At 42.3% G+C, this 14,991-nt stretch overlaps 1 protein-coding gene across 1 annotated transcript in view; it reads left to right on the top strand.

Annotated features, from left to right (window-relative positions):
* STAB2 (stabilin 2) overlaps positions 1–14,991 on the top strand; it is an 80,053-nt gene that overhangs the window by 38,265 nt on the left and 26,797 nt on the right. Inside the window, exons 27-40 of the mRNA XM_031057036.1 lie at positions 1,060–1,196; positions 1,553–1,667; positions 2,589–2,666; positions 2,800–2,892; positions 3,008–3,115; positions 4,168–4,299; positions 5,369–5,494; positions 6,083–6,139; positions 7,347–7,442; positions 8,568–8,763; positions 9,423–9,518; positions 10,904–10,949; positions 11,998–12,074; positions 14,115–14,240. Coding sequence (XP_030912896.1) covers positions 1,060–1,196; positions 1,553–1,667; positions 2,589–2,666; positions 2,800–2,892; positions 3,008–3,115; positions 4,168–4,299; positions 5,369–5,494; positions 6,083–6,139; positions 7,347–7,442; positions 8,568–8,763; positions 9,423–9,518; positions 10,904–10,949; positions 11,998–12,074; positions 14,115–14,240 — 1,483 coding nt within the window. The remainder of the gene's footprint in view (positions 1–1,059; positions 1,197–1,552; positions 1,668–2,588; positions 2,667–2,799; positions 2,893–3,007; positions 3,116–4,167; positions 4,300–5,368; positions 5,495–6,082; positions 6,140–7,346; positions 7,443–8,567; positions 8,764–9,422; positions 9,519–10,903; positions 10,950–11,997; positions 12,075–14,114; positions 14,241–14,991) is intronic.

Here is a 14,991-nt window from a genome sequence, read left to right as displayed (position 1 = left end):
TTCTTGCTGCTCAGGAAGGATGAGACGGGGAAGTTTGTTGCTCTTTCTATATTTAAATATTTGGAAGGTGATAGGGATGATGGCTAGGAAGAAAGATGATCTTAACAGAGACAAAATGCCCAGCTATTTAAGGGAGCTGATTTCCTTCTTGATTCAAGACCCAATATGGGTAACGAAGCGCTATCCAAAACAGATTCCAAGCAGCATACCAGCTGCAAAAAGGTAGATCCTAAGCTCATATTGCTCCCTCAAGTTTTGCAATATCAAAAATGGCAAGCTGTGGAGCCTGTGAAAAGCTTGGAGAATCCCATCCTCAGCAAGATCACATGTAAATATTTAGCTCTCCATTTTTCACTCAAAAAAAAAAAATCCACACAATTGGAAAAATCCTCTCCAGTGGAAACTCTTTCCACCCTTAAGGCAGATAAAAACATAGAAGATTAATTAATTAATGCATGCTACAGATTTCACAATCCCCATCTAAAATTAGAGCTGTCAGCAGCAAGCTCCACTGCAGTGCTAGTGGACACAGATAACACTTGGACATCGTGAAAAAAATCCCAGCCATGTTAAATAGCCTTCCTCCAAATGGAAACACTGTGTCATGGGAGTTTCTTATACCATGGTTCACAGTCCTTCCATCTATTGAACAGCATGGAGTGCTCTGGAAGAGCAAATTACTTGAATTTATCAGTAACCACTAGCATTTATCACCACTATTTAAAAAAAAAAAAATTCAAGTGCATCATTCAAAACCTATGAGACAGGTTAGCTTTTGTGTGGGGCTCAAGTTATGTATGCCATCATAAAAACCAATTCTGACCTGGACATTATTTCTGCCCTTTCAATGCTGGCAATCTATTCTGCAAAAAATAGACACTACCATTTTTGTGCAGCTCCAAGTGCCATTGTTCAAGTCACTGCCCAGTATAATGGTTTTTCACTTTCCAGGCTGGTCACAAAACACGTCACATACTCCACCTTGCTTAAAATGCCACCAGCTACTATTTATAGACCATCCTTGGAATGAATTATTTTACCCTCTTTACTTCCATGCAGGAGGCCAAGATAAACTCGGTGCTGTCCACCACCTCAAACCTGACTGTCCTTGTGCCTTCTCTGCAAGCCATTGAGAACATGGATGAGGATGAGAAAGCCTTTTGGTTGTCAAAAAGTAACATTCCAACTCTCCTTAAGTACGTTCATGGTTTGGGGTTTTGGCTTTTTAAATTAACTGGTTTTTATTCTAAAAAGCCTTTGGTTTGAAGCCACTAGAGCAAGAAAGGTGTTTTCATTTTAAAGGAGGGGCATGGGATTCCCCTTCTAGTTCCAGTGGCACATAAATCTCTGTAGCAAGGCCACTGGGAAAAAAGGCAATATTTATATTATGTTTAAAGTTTGAACTAAGATAAAAACATGGCTGAACAAGGTGTTGTAGAAGCAATTCCTGCTTAATTTACCATTTGAGACACACTAAGCATGTTTATCTGAAATAAGACAGAGAAAAAAGAGATAAAATTCAAAACTTTCAAATCCAGTTAATTTCCTTTAGGTATCATGTACTGACAGGAGCTTACAGCTTTGCTGATTTCCAGAATTTATCGTCCTCTGACATGCTGCCAACATCGCTACAGAGCAAATTCCTACACTTGTCTAAAGAAAATGGGGTGAGATGACCTGCAAAGCACTGTGCTATCATACACCAAACCCTGGCCATCACTGCCACTGACTTTCTTGTACTACAAAACCACACATACATTATGTATTTTTTAAAAACACATGTCATAACATTAAAGGCACAGTTCAATTATATGGGGCCCTCTGGGAGAAACATTACCTTGTTTTTCTCCACCACTTTACATCACTAAAATTTGTCCACAATATTAATTATTTCTAATGGCCCAGTAGCTGCTGCAAACACTGGACAGCTGTAACCAAGCAGAACGGCAGCCCTTGCCTGGAGCAACCTGTGTGACCTAAATTAATACAAAGAAACCAAATAACCAAATAACTTAATTTAGTGAACAGAGAAGGTAGGAGGAAGCAGTGATAACACACATCTCCACATATGCAATTTGATAGTCCTAAACCACCTGAGGGTATTTTAATGGTAAATAAGTTACAGCCCTTCCCCCTTAGCCTTTTATCAGGTAATTTCCTGGAAATACACAAGTCACATCTAAGCACTTCATCCCCATTAAGGGAGAGCAAAGTTCCCCCCACCTTCATGCTCCAAAGGAAAAGGTATGAACAGGGTCCTTAAAGCTGCACAGAGCTGGGAGGGTGTGAACCAGCTCAGAGCTCAGCCTGCCCTGTGCTGCCAGGGTAGACTGAGCTCTGAGCTGATTCACATCCTCAGGGAGAACAGGGCTTTGCCAGTCTGCGCCCAGGGAGCAGACAAGGGTCCCCAAGCCCCCTCCCCTGTGTGCAGTTCCCTGAGGGTCACCCAGCCTCTGGTGTGAGTTAGTGGTGCCATGGCACAGCTCTAGGCAAGCCTTTGGGAAGGTGTGGAAATGCACAGGATGAGCTGCTGGGAAGCAGCACCCCAGCAAGGCCAAGGCAAAGCCTCTCTCCTCTCCCTTGCGCAGAACCTGACCCTCGAGGGCGCTCACTTTGTGGCCAGCGACATCGCATCCACCAACGGGGTCATTCACGTCATCGACAAGGTATCAAATATATTGATCGGGATTTTCCTGCACCACAAAACTGTTAACCCCCTGTGGAGAACACTGTGCACAGAGCAGCATTGTGCCCCGCACGTGATGCTTGCAGGTGCTGCAGGTGTCTGCTCCCCTGCAGGTGCTGACCCCGCTGCGCAGCGCTGTCCTGCCGAGGCTGCTGGCCCGCCTGGAGCAAATGCCCGACTACTCCCTCTTCAGGGGCTACATTATTGTAAGCTTTCACTCCATGCTCACAGCGTTTCAGAGCAGAGGAAGCTCTCTGCTTGGTTTGCATTTCAGACTAGCAGGGGTCATTCTGATTTTTTTTTTAATTTGTTTCACAACAGCAATATAACCTGGCTAACGAAATAGAAGCAGCAAACACATACACAATCTTTGCCCCAAGTAATGATGCCATAGAAAATTACCTGAAGGATAAGAAATCTGCTGCTCTGGTATGTATAACTCACAAGGCTTGTCCTAACAGCTCAGTATTTCATCTTTGTTTCAAGTGGATGGGTTATGAGGGCACAGATATAGGGAGATTTGTTTCTGAGAAATCCAGTAAGTTAGGTTTTGCCTGTAACACCAAAGAAGTTGAAATGGGATAGATCTACCTATATTTTCCTGAGTTGCTGGAAGAGCCTAGCTATTCTGTGTTTTGGTCTTCTCTAGATTAAAAACATGGTGACAATTTCCAAGACTCCCCAAATACCCCAGCTTCTCTCACATCGACCAATCTCTCACCAACACATCCTGCTTCTGCTTCCCCCTCCTAGTCAGGGAAAGCTCTGGGAATCTCCTGCTTCAGAACAAAATGTAGAAGCCTTGGGAAACCCACACAAAATTTTGATGTATAGACAGTAACTTCATCACTTTACAGTGAAATATGAATATGCTCTATCAACCAGGCATAGAAAACTTTTCAATTAAAGACAATTAAAAATAGTCTTTATTGACTGAAGATGCCCTTAAAGATTATATATATGGTATATATATATATACACTATATATATATATCTGTATATCCATATCTATATATGGATAGACAGATACAAAAATTATTCTAAACACTCACCACAGTTTATTCCCCTGTAGGTTATTCAGGGATTCCCAAAGAAATAAGGAATAGGTATGGAAAGACCATAAAAACGCTCATGAATACGCAACCCTTCATGTCAAATGATCCCATGAAGTTGAGAGTCCTAAAAATCATCTGACTTTTCCCTGAATTCAGCAGCCAGCCCTATGCACAGAAACACACTACAGGCTCGAGCAAACCTTGCTCCTCCCAGTCCAGTAGCCTTTCATCCTCCATGGTCAATAACATTTTCATGGTGGCAAGACTGCAGGCTGACTACAGGAGGAAATATGAAATAACATACCCATTGGAGAAGTTTCTCTTTAAATTCAGGCAATCTCTGTTTGGCTTAAACCCTTTGGAAAATGCTATCCCTAGGAAGGTTTTCTTTATTAGGTAACTCAGAATGCAATTGTGTGTTGGTAGGATGAAGGCCAAATCCGCTACCACATTGTGCTGGATGAGAAGCTCCTGAAGAACAACCTGCACAATGGCATGCACAGGGAGACCATGCTGGGCTTTTCCTACCAGGTTGGGTTCTTCCTCCACAACAGCCAGGTACTGCTGTCTGCACTTGCTGGGAGAAACAGATTTCCTGCTTTTTACAAATCCAGCTTCAGCTTTAAACTGACATGGAGTCAAAAGGAACTCTGAAACCCTCATTAGCTTCTGTGACTCAGCAGCACAAAAGTTGTCACTCAAATGCAAGGCCTGTCTCAGACCTGCTTAATCCAAAGTCACCCTTGAAGGTATCTGATTGAATTTGATTTCAGTTGTGCTGTTCACATTTAAATTTAAAATTGAATTTTAGGCATCTGTCTCTAGCAACTTCAAGCCTGAATCCCAGAGCAGTCATTAATCTGACTTCCAAGGGCTATTAGAAACCTGCCCTCAATTACAAAACTTCAAATAAAACCTTTTATAATATTAGTTTTATAATTTCTATTTTCTGTGGATTCGCTCCCCTTTCAGTCCTAAGAACTCAAAGCACTGTGCAATAAATATGAATTGCCTTTCAATACTACTCATGGAAAAATCAGGTACAGCAAGATTAAGAGACAGGGCCAGGAAGGGAGCTTGGTCCTCCTTCTCTGTCCCAAAGTCCCTGTGGGCAATAGGCAAAGGAAGACAGAAAGCTTCCACAGAAGTTTCAGCCCTGCTCTTTGCTCTGCCCACAGCTGAGCCTTGAAAGAGCACCTGCAGTGGGACTTGCTGGTGAGGGCACAATGGGAGTGTGGCTAGCACTGAGATGATGGAAGCCCTCCTTGAAAGAGCAGCTTCTGGTGGGGTTTCCTTGAAGCCTCACATCCCCCAGACACAGCAAACCCATCTTTTTGCACGCCTTAGGCTCCCTCTTCATAGCTTTTACACCCCTTGGAAAAAGCTGCTCTGCCAAATCCTGTTGCTCAGAAGTTTTAACAGGCTGCAAGTCATCCCCTGCCCTCCAGGGCAGTGAAGCAGTTAAATGCAGCAGCTGGAACAGGAGTGAGTTTTGGGGAACCCTTTGTTGGTTTTCCCTATGTGAATCCTGTGCATTTCTCTCTTTTCTTCATCTCCTACTGCTCAGGCTGCCACAGAGCCATGGAACACCTCTGCTGCTCTCTAACTGATTGCATGTCTCTTGCAGCTGTACGTAAATGATGCTCCTATAAGCTATGCAAATGTTGCCACAGACAGAGGAATTATTCATGGACTGGGGAAGGTGCTGGAAATCCAGAAGAACAGATGTGATATCAATAATACTGTGATCATTGTAAGTGATAGAAGTTCATAGAGAACCTTAAATCCCCCCAGAGAGACCTACAGCCAAACAAAGCTCAAAAGTGTAGGATATGTGATACTACTTCCCAGCAAGGAATGCACACATTTTCCACAAAGATATTCCTACCAGAGTTTTAGCATCTCTTAAGACAACTTTGGTCCTGAAATCAGTGTTCTGACGGCCTGGATAAAATGTAGACAGAGTAGCTCAATAATAAGAAATTCCTGAGCTCTAACATTTAGATAATATTAACAATGCATTATTCTAATACATCTTCATAACCAGACCACTTGTTTTTTAAAGTGGGAAGCATCACTTTAGAAGAGGAAATAAAAAACAACCAAATGTTCTTTCCTTTTTCCCTTTGAGGGAAGGGTGTCCCCATAGAGCCACTCACAGGGATATTCTTCCTTGCTGAGCAGGACAGCTTCCCTCACCCTCTTTACCAAAGGGTTATCCTGATAATGTACCTCAAGCACTAGATTTATAAATGTGGCTGGAAATCATTATTTTTCTATGAAACAACTTGCCTGCAGCTCTGTACAGTCTGCTAACCACCTCTCATTTGTGTTGCATAAGGAGAAGTGCAGAATTTGTTCACAACCATCAAGCTGTCCCCCAGGAACAAAAGAAATTGTAAGTATTTTTTCATTAATATTAGAGTCATTTATTTCTCCATATCAGAACTGACTATATATGCATTCAATCCTATTTTTTAATATAATTGTCTCAGTTTCACCAAAATACACAGTAGTTATCATCTCAGCCTGCTACATACATTGCTTATAGTCAAGAGGCTCAATTCACCCTGACCTCAGAGATTCTTTTTGAAAAATCTATCTGGGATCAAGGCAGCAGAAGGGCAATTTAAAGATAAAAATATCTTTGAAGAACAGTTTCCCACATACACTGGGCCAACTAAGACTCCTTAAACCGCAAAGTTTTCCTGTACCATGCAAAATTAAGGGCGTTAAATGTGGTTTGGAGTATGCCTGCTCCAGAAGGAATTACAGCAGCAGCTTTGAGCCCTTCAAGTCAGAGATGTACAGAAGGCAAAGTCAATCCATCCCCAGCAATATGCTGTAAACTGTGGTCACAAGAAAACTTGGAGATCAGAGAGACTTTGGATGCCCAGGTCCAACACATGAGAACTGAAGATATTTAGTTTCTTGTTATCTAACTTATCTGTGAAAGCCTCTCCATTGGGATTACATAGGTATATTTTCCTTTATTATTTATTTTTTAAAATTAATTATACCAGTAATGGTATTCCAAAGCAGCTTAAGTCCCATCTGCCCCATCAAAGTACTTGACTGGCAAAACCAAATTTAACTCCTCATGGGTAAAAAAAATTTAAAAATTCAAACTCATTAACATTTCCTTAACAATGAACACCTGGATGGATTCTTGTCTCAATCTCCTCACAAGTGTATATTGAGATAAAAATCTTTCTTCAGCAAACAATCTTTCCCCAGTTTTGTTCAGACCTAGAAGATAATTTTTCAACAGCTGTTTTTGCACAACTTCATAACTCGGTTTTCCAAGAAGAATTAGAAAGATCAGAAAATGTGAAAAATGAAAAAAAAGGTTTATAATACTTTTGAATAGAATCTGTTCAGTTCTGAGCAAAGGCAATTTTAGACATCTTTAAAACACCACATGACACTGAGTTAAACTGATAATACGTTCATTTCTATTTCTAAAAGTATTTCCTTCATTTTAATTGTGGATGTGTGAGTCAGTGCACAGCATGCATAAAGTTAATGTCCCATTTATTAACACATTTGAATGTAGCTGATCAATATCACTGAGAAGTGCATCTGTTTCTCCAATATTTGCTCAGGCAGGGGTGAAGAAGTACTGTATCCTCACAGAAAACCACATGAGACAGTACACCATCCAAATTGGCTGCAAGCCCAAGTGTGCCAAAACCATCATTGTGAGTTCACTGCTTCTGTCGTGGTAAAAACCAAGAACCCCCTTCCCTGAGCTTCATCCTCCTAATCATCCCCCGTAAGCACCCACAGCAGGTCAAGGCAGCTCCTGACTGTATATATTGACCTTTACTATGGACACAGCAGAGATTGGAAGGTTAAAGACTGATGATAGCTGCAGCACACAAGGTTCTGCATGTCCAGTGGTGCAGAGGGAGCACAGGCTTGGGAAGAGTAAACCTCTGCTTGTCCCTAGCAATTCTCCACCTCTCCCTGAAGTGGTGAAGGGCATCTGGGTCCTACCAAGGACTGGTAGTGGCAGCCTGTGTCCTGGCACATTGAGGAGTGTGGTCACAGACCAGCAGAGCTGATGTGCTGCTAAAAATCACAGAACCAAAGAGTACTTTGGGTTGGAAGGGACCTTAAAGTTCATCTAGTCCCAGCCACCCTGCCATGGGCAGAAACATCCTCCTCTTGACCAGGTTTCTCACAGCACTCCACAACCTTGCCTTGAACTTCCAGGCACGAATCCACCCATAACTCCTCTGGGAAACCTGTTCCAGTGCCTCACCACAGTAAATAATTTCTTCCTAATACCCAATATAAACCCACCCTTGTTGTATTGCATTGAATAGTTATTTAGTCATTTGCACTGGGTGTTTGGTAATTTGCACTGTCCACATGATTTGTACCCTATCACCACATGGGTTTCCCCTTTTCCCCTCCCCAGGTGTCAGCTTTGGGGGTCTCTCCCTGGGTTACCCCTGCCCTCTCCCCTGCTCACTTGTATCCCCTTGGCTGTGGTCCTCTTCCTCCACCCCTCATTCCCCCGGGTTTAAAAGTCCCCTGTGAGAAGGGAATGGCCTCATTTCCACCTGGGTCCCTTTTCCATCTGTTGGGTCTCCTGAATATAAATCAGGACATTTGTCCCCACATGGAGAAGAGCGCTTCTGGTCTTTTATCCATGTAAGATCACGTGGGCTGGAGTGCACAGCCAGCCGGATCGGACCCGAACAGCCCATCCAGGCACGGAATCTTACACACCACCCTCTTTTCCTTTCCCTAAAAGTCCTTGCAAAAATCCAGCTCTCCCTGCTTGCCCCCTCAGCGCAGCATTTCTGCCTTTGCAGAGCAGGGAGTGCTGCGCGGGATTCTTCGGCGCGCAGTGCCAGCCGTGCCCAGGGAAAGCCGGGAGCGCCTGCTTTGGGAACGGCGTGTGCCTGGATGGCATCAACGGCACGGGCACCTGCCAGTGCCAGGAGGGCTTCGTGGGCACGGCCTGCGAGAGCTGCAGCCAGGGCAGATACGGCCACAGCTGTGACCAAGGTACCCAGCACCCCCAAAGACACCCCAAACCTTCCCCTTTTATCTTCTAACCACGTTTGGTCCAGGTTCCAGGAAGGTACAGCACTTCCTAATAGGCCAGGCTTAAAAAGATCTTTTCTTTCCTCATTATGGGGTTTTGTTTCTAATCCCTAGGCTGGAGACAGGGCTTTCTACTCTGTCACACCACAGACTTAGGAAAGAATCAATCAAGAACCATCCAGGGGTCCAAATCTTCCCCTTTTATCTTCTAACCATGTTCAGTCCAGGTTCCAGAAAATTACAGCACTTCGTAATAAGCCAGGCTTAAAAACATCATTAACCCTTTTCTTTCCCCATTATGGGGTTTTCTTTCTAATCTCTAGGCAATCTCTAGAATGCAGCAAGAACCATCCTCTGTAGCACCGCTATTTTTCACCAATTGTTTCCCATTAAAATACAGTTACAGACCCTGTACAGGGGAATAGAGGCAATGTAAGCATAGTTTGAATTCAGAGTTACTGTGTAATTAGAAACCAAAGGGCACAAGACAGCGCCTTTCTTCAAAGAGCCTGAGCAGCAGGTGCCATCAGCAGGTGATGTCTGGGCCAGCCCTGCTGTGCTTCCTGCCCCTTGCTGCCCACGCTGCCAGGGACAGTGGCTTGTCCCCATCTCTCCCACAGTGTGCACGTGTGTCCATGGGAAATGCAGCAGCGGGATCGACGGGGATGGCTCCTGTGAATGCGACGTTGGCTGGAGAGGAGTGACCTGTGACACTGGTGAGTGTCCTGCCTCTTTTCTTCTGAGGTAAAAGGTGAGCATTTCAGAAAATGACAGAACTACAGCCACAATCAGATCCCAGTGCAGCTTCCCACATGCAGTGAAATACGGTCACATTCCCATGCTATGGCAATTAATTACTGCATTATTAGAGAGCTGGCTGAGACACCACTGGTGACACTGAAATGCTTATTTAGCTAATTCTCTACCTGTGTCACCCTCTATCTGCCCCAAAAGAATATCCCATTTATTGAAGCTATATGTTTTCCAGAACAGGATTAGCCAGCACATTTTGACCCTTATATCAAAAGCCTCTCAAGTGCTTCTAAGAGTTGATTTAGCTACACAACACCAGATATTAAATTATGTTCTTGTTAATGCAATAAAAAATAATTAGCAAATAGATCATTTTGTTCATTTGTTTTGCTGGCTTAATACAGCTTCTATATCCAATCAAATTATATTCTATTTATACATAATTATAATGCACTCTGTAACTGTTTCAAAACTCTAGCTGTAATAGTATGAAATTAAAAAATGTTACAAGCACATTGATAATAGCATTCAAGATCAGTTTTAAATTTTCCTGGGGAAAAAATTATTAATAATTACAGTTTTGTAAGAGGGCTGCTATACATGCTCTGAGAAAACTTCCAGCTCCTTTAGAAAACCTACCCTTATATAATTCTAATATTATACAAGACTCACCAGAATAAACACAGGTAAATGACAACAGGTGAAATGTTTTTCTGACAATATCACACAATTATTCCTTGCAAATTAATTTAAGTGGTATCCACTGATCTATACAGACTCTCCAGGTGGAGTCTTATTGTATTTGTTGGGAAGCTCTGACAAAGGCAGGAATGATGAATGTGACTCTATGTTTTCAGAAGGCTAATTTATTACTTTATGCTATTATATTAAAAAATACTATACTACACTAAAGAATACAGAAAGAATACTTACTAAATGCTAAAAATATAATAATAAGAACTCGTGACTCTTCTAGAGTCTCAACACAGCTTGGCTCTGATTGGCTAAAGAGTTAAAACAACTCACGCTAAAATCTAACAAAACAATTACTTGTAAGTAAACAATCTTTAAACACATTCTAAAAAAGCAAAACACAAGAAAAACAAATGAAATAAAAATTGCTTTCTTTTTCTCTGAAGCTTCTCAGCTTCCCAAGAGAAAAATCCTAAGCAAAAGAATTTTTCCAAAAAACATGAATGCCACAGAGTCTCTATCAAGACTGAGAGCACAGTTGTCTGTCACAGAACTCAGCCTCCAGCTCCACATGGTGGGAACAAAAGACTCTGAATCTAGAAGGATGTTGACCCAAAAGGTTCTGATCCCTTTTTCATTTTTTTTCCACTTGCAGAAATCAAAGATGACGCATGTAACGCCTCGTGCCACACCAGTGCTAAGTATGTATGAGATGTACTCATTTAGGGGAGAGGGGAGAAAAGGGGCACCTCTTTCAAGGCAAAAAATCAAGTCCATCTTGCTCATGGCTTCTCAGCAGCATATCTCACAGAGATAAGGAGCAACGTAAATCGAATGTGTGTGGTGATGAGGCCAGAAAGTTGAAAGCTCTCCTCTTCATATCCAAATATACAAACAAGAACCAAAAAAATGCTCCCACCAGTCCAGCACCAATATTTGGACACTAACTAGTTTTCAGAGGAGCAAGTGAGCCCTATTGAGCCATTTACTGAAGTGCATCTGTCCCCTCACCACTGACCAGGCAGCAAGATTTACTCTAGTCAAGACATCTCAAAAAAGCCCAAGGAAAACTGACTGGAAAGACTCCTCATTTTCAGCCACAGCTCTACTGAAGGAGCTGAGAAACCAGAGGGGCAAACCCCCTTTTTCCCCAGATGTAGGTAATTCTCTCCCCTGTGTGTTTGTGACCTTCAGTTCACAGCAGCAATATTTTACCACGATTTTTTGGCAAAACTACACTCTCAAATTTTCTCGTGGGGACCCCACACATTCTGGAATCAAGACTGTGTTTCTGACAGAAGCAGATTGTTCCTCTCCTGAGTATTTTTCATTCACTGACATACACCTGTAGGTCTGAAGATAGACGCAGGCATGGCAGGAGTAGGGGGCAATGATTAATTGTGCATCCCTCCATAAACTGGGTGCACACAGACAAAAATTGTGCACAGCTTTTTGGGTGAGCAGACGTACAAATTCTGTAGTTCTGCACAAAAAAAATAGGATATTCAGACACCAAAGCATGGAATCTAATATCTAAAATAATACACCCAAAACACATTTGAAAAGCTTGGTCCAGCTAGGTCTATTTTTATGGTTTTAGCTACCTCTTACTGTATGGTTAAACGCCTTGTTATTTCTATGCAACATTACCTTCAGAAACACTCACAAAAACAAGGGCTGTACAAAAGACCTGCCCAATTTTTTTTTTCCTCTCTGTTAAATGATGCCTCCCTCCTTTTATTTCATTAGCTGCCTCCTCCTATCAAATGGCACTGCCTATTGCAAGTGTGCAGCTGGCTTTGAGGGGAACGGGACATTCTGCACAGGCAAGTGAACTTTGTTTCTTCCCTTTGAAAAATAATAAAAAAAAATTAAAAAAAAAAAAGAAACCAAAGAAGAATGCTTGAAGCACTCTCTGGTCACAGTAGAGCTGGTGAGAGATGAGCAGTTCCCTATGCACCAGTTAAAAAACAGGAATTGTTGCCAGTTCCCTCAAAACAAACAGCAGCCCAACAGGTGCAGATTCACAGCAAACAAAGGGCTCCAAACCTCCAAGTTGTGAGGCATTGTGCTCCGGGAGAGCAGAGAAAAGGGAACATGCTGTGCACAACCCCAGCCCCATTGTTTGCAGAGTAATGAAACCTGGTTTGTGACTTTTACTCCCTTTCCCAACAAAGCCCAGCAAAGAGAGGCCAATTCAGGGCACAATAACACTTCCAGCTATTGGAAGCTGTGTAGCTCAACCATTTCCTCAGCTTTCTGAACTTGCTCAGATTTCTGGTATGGCAAAATCCATTTCTTTAGACTACAGAGATTTAAGAGATCCTCAGAAAGCGATAACAGCACCTCATGCTAGATGTTCCTCCAAAAATCTGGGTTATCCAAAACAGACTGCTTCCAGCTACAATAATCATAATTAGTTATAATTTTTCTTAATTCTCAATTGATTAAGATATTCATCTTTTTCAGACAGAAGCCTATTTTTCTACTTACAATGGCTGGCAGTGTCCTAATCCCAGATTTTGCCCCTCTTACTCTGCCTGTTTTCATTTTCTCTTCTGGCACAAAACAGACAAATCCATCCTAATTTGCTGGGGGGCAACTCCCCACATGCAGGAAGAGCTGGGTGACACAAGTCACCCATAGTGACTCTAGTTGCAGAAAAACATCAACTCCCTGGCCTTACATTGATGAAAGAGCCATTTAGGATCATTTGAAGACAAATTTAAGGCAATTTTCAGGCTGATTTGAGTCACACTGAAGATCAGACAAGGCTCCCTTCCTGCTCGCATGTTGTGAGCATCCAGCTCACCCAGAGTTGGAGAGACAGCATGAGTATCCATCTGAATAAGAACCCAGACTTGCTGTCACAGCAGGGCTAGGTGGTATTATAATCTAGGCCTCCTGCAAGAGAAATTATGTGGTCTGTGTGCAGAAAATGGCAAGCTCAGGGAACACCTAAATGGCTATTTAAACTAGAGATGAACGCAAACATTCCTCTTTTTTTGTGTGTGTGTGTGTTTTGTTGAAATGGGCAGAATTGGAAGATGGAAAGTTATTGATAGTCAGTCCTGGATGAATTCTAACATTCCAGACTAGAAACACCAATTCAGCTTTCCCTCTCTGGAAATAATAACATGTTACTGGCACTAATGAAATAGTGGATGCATAATTCAGAAAGACTCATTCAAAAAATGTTAGTAAATCTGTAGAGGTACCAGTTGTTGGTTTCTCTGGGTCTGGATTGAAGGCACTTGAGACAGTAATTCGTGTTTGGACTCAAGTGTTTATTATTTCTTATCAGAAAACAGTCTCACTATGAGTTCAGCAGCTTTTCATTAGAAGGCACAAAATGGCCAACAATCTCTTGTTACAAGGGCTTTTCAGACTAAACTATCCAATTAAGAACTGACACCTAGATTATTTACCCTTTTAACCCAATAACTGATCCCAAAGAGCTGCAATGCAGACTTCTCTGCTCAATTACAAAATGCCACCCAAACCTATGAAGAAGAAGGAAGAAGCATGAAGAAGAAACCCAGGACAACATCCTGTGCCCTCCATCTACGACATACTAAAAATCAAAGAACCTAAATTTCTCACAAAGTAATACACCTACTCTCCTCTCTATAAATGTCACACTTTTGTGGATTCTAGTCTATCTTGAAGTCTGGGAAACTTTCTCCATGAATGTGGGTCAAAGTCAGTGTTCCCCTGGGGGTCAGGGCACCCCAGAGCAGACAGGGAAATATTCCCTGTGCCCTACGTTTCCACATAAATCCCTTTAAAAATTGAGACAGATAATCATGAGAAGCAAGAAGCCAGTCCAGCACATTGGTTTAACCTCTGCCGTTGTCCCTGTTCAGCTATTGATGCTTGTGGGAGCAACAACGGGGGCTGTTCCTCCAAGGCAGAGTGCAGGAGAACAACCCCAGGGAACAGAGCCTGTGTCTGCAGCGCTGGCTACACAGGGGATGGGATCGTCTGCCTCGGTAAGCACACGCCCTGCCCTGCCTCTGCATCTCACAGCAAAGTCAGTGTTTTAAATAAGCTCAACTAGGTCAATATTCAAGCAGCAACCAATTTATTAATTAAATATGCTAAAGTATGAGCAATACAGCGCTGGGTACAGTGGGGGAAGTTTTCCCTCCAACTGCACACCCATAGTTGGGGCTTACAGGTATTTATAGGGCTACTCATAAGCTTTCTCAGCAGTTTCTATTCCCAATTTTTACCTCCAGATGTGGGTCCACCTTTTAATTACAAGGACTATAAATCTCATAAGAGTGATGTCCAGCTTCCCCTGGTCCAAACTATAAATCCTTGAGTTGATGTTCATCTTACTTTCTCAAGCTGTTTTTCTCTGCTTTGTTAAGGCGTGAGATAAGCATATTTCCTATATATATATTCCAAAGCTATAGTTTCAAGGATACAAGCAATATCCTAAAATTATACTTCAATAGATTATTATTGTAGAACTCTTTAAGGCTTACCTACAAGCAAAGAGCAACATCCTTAACGCTTTAATTCCAATGCTCCTAAATCAACTAAGGTCAATTGCGAACAAAAGATAGGTTCAAAGGCCTTCTTCCATGCTTTACTTTCCTCAGTTATTATTAGAATTCACAACTGTCCCATGGTCAGTCTCCACACATCTCCCAATCACAAATACACACATTGCCTGTATGTCCCCGACACGAAACACAGCTTTGTATTTCACAACAGGAGAGAGGTTTCCTCTAG

The sequence above is a fragment of the Geospiza fortis genome, unplaced genomic scaffold (genome assembly GCF_000277835.1).
Source record: "Geospiza fortis unplaced genomic scaffold, GeoFor_1.0 scaffold10, whole genome shotgun sequence".
NCBI classification, from domain to species: Eukaryota; Metazoa; Chordata; class Aves; order Passeriformes; family Thraupidae; genus Geospiza; species Geospiza fortis.
The sequence above is the reverse complement of the archived record's forward strand: the minus strand, read 5'-3'. Positions and strand labels throughout refer to the sequence as shown.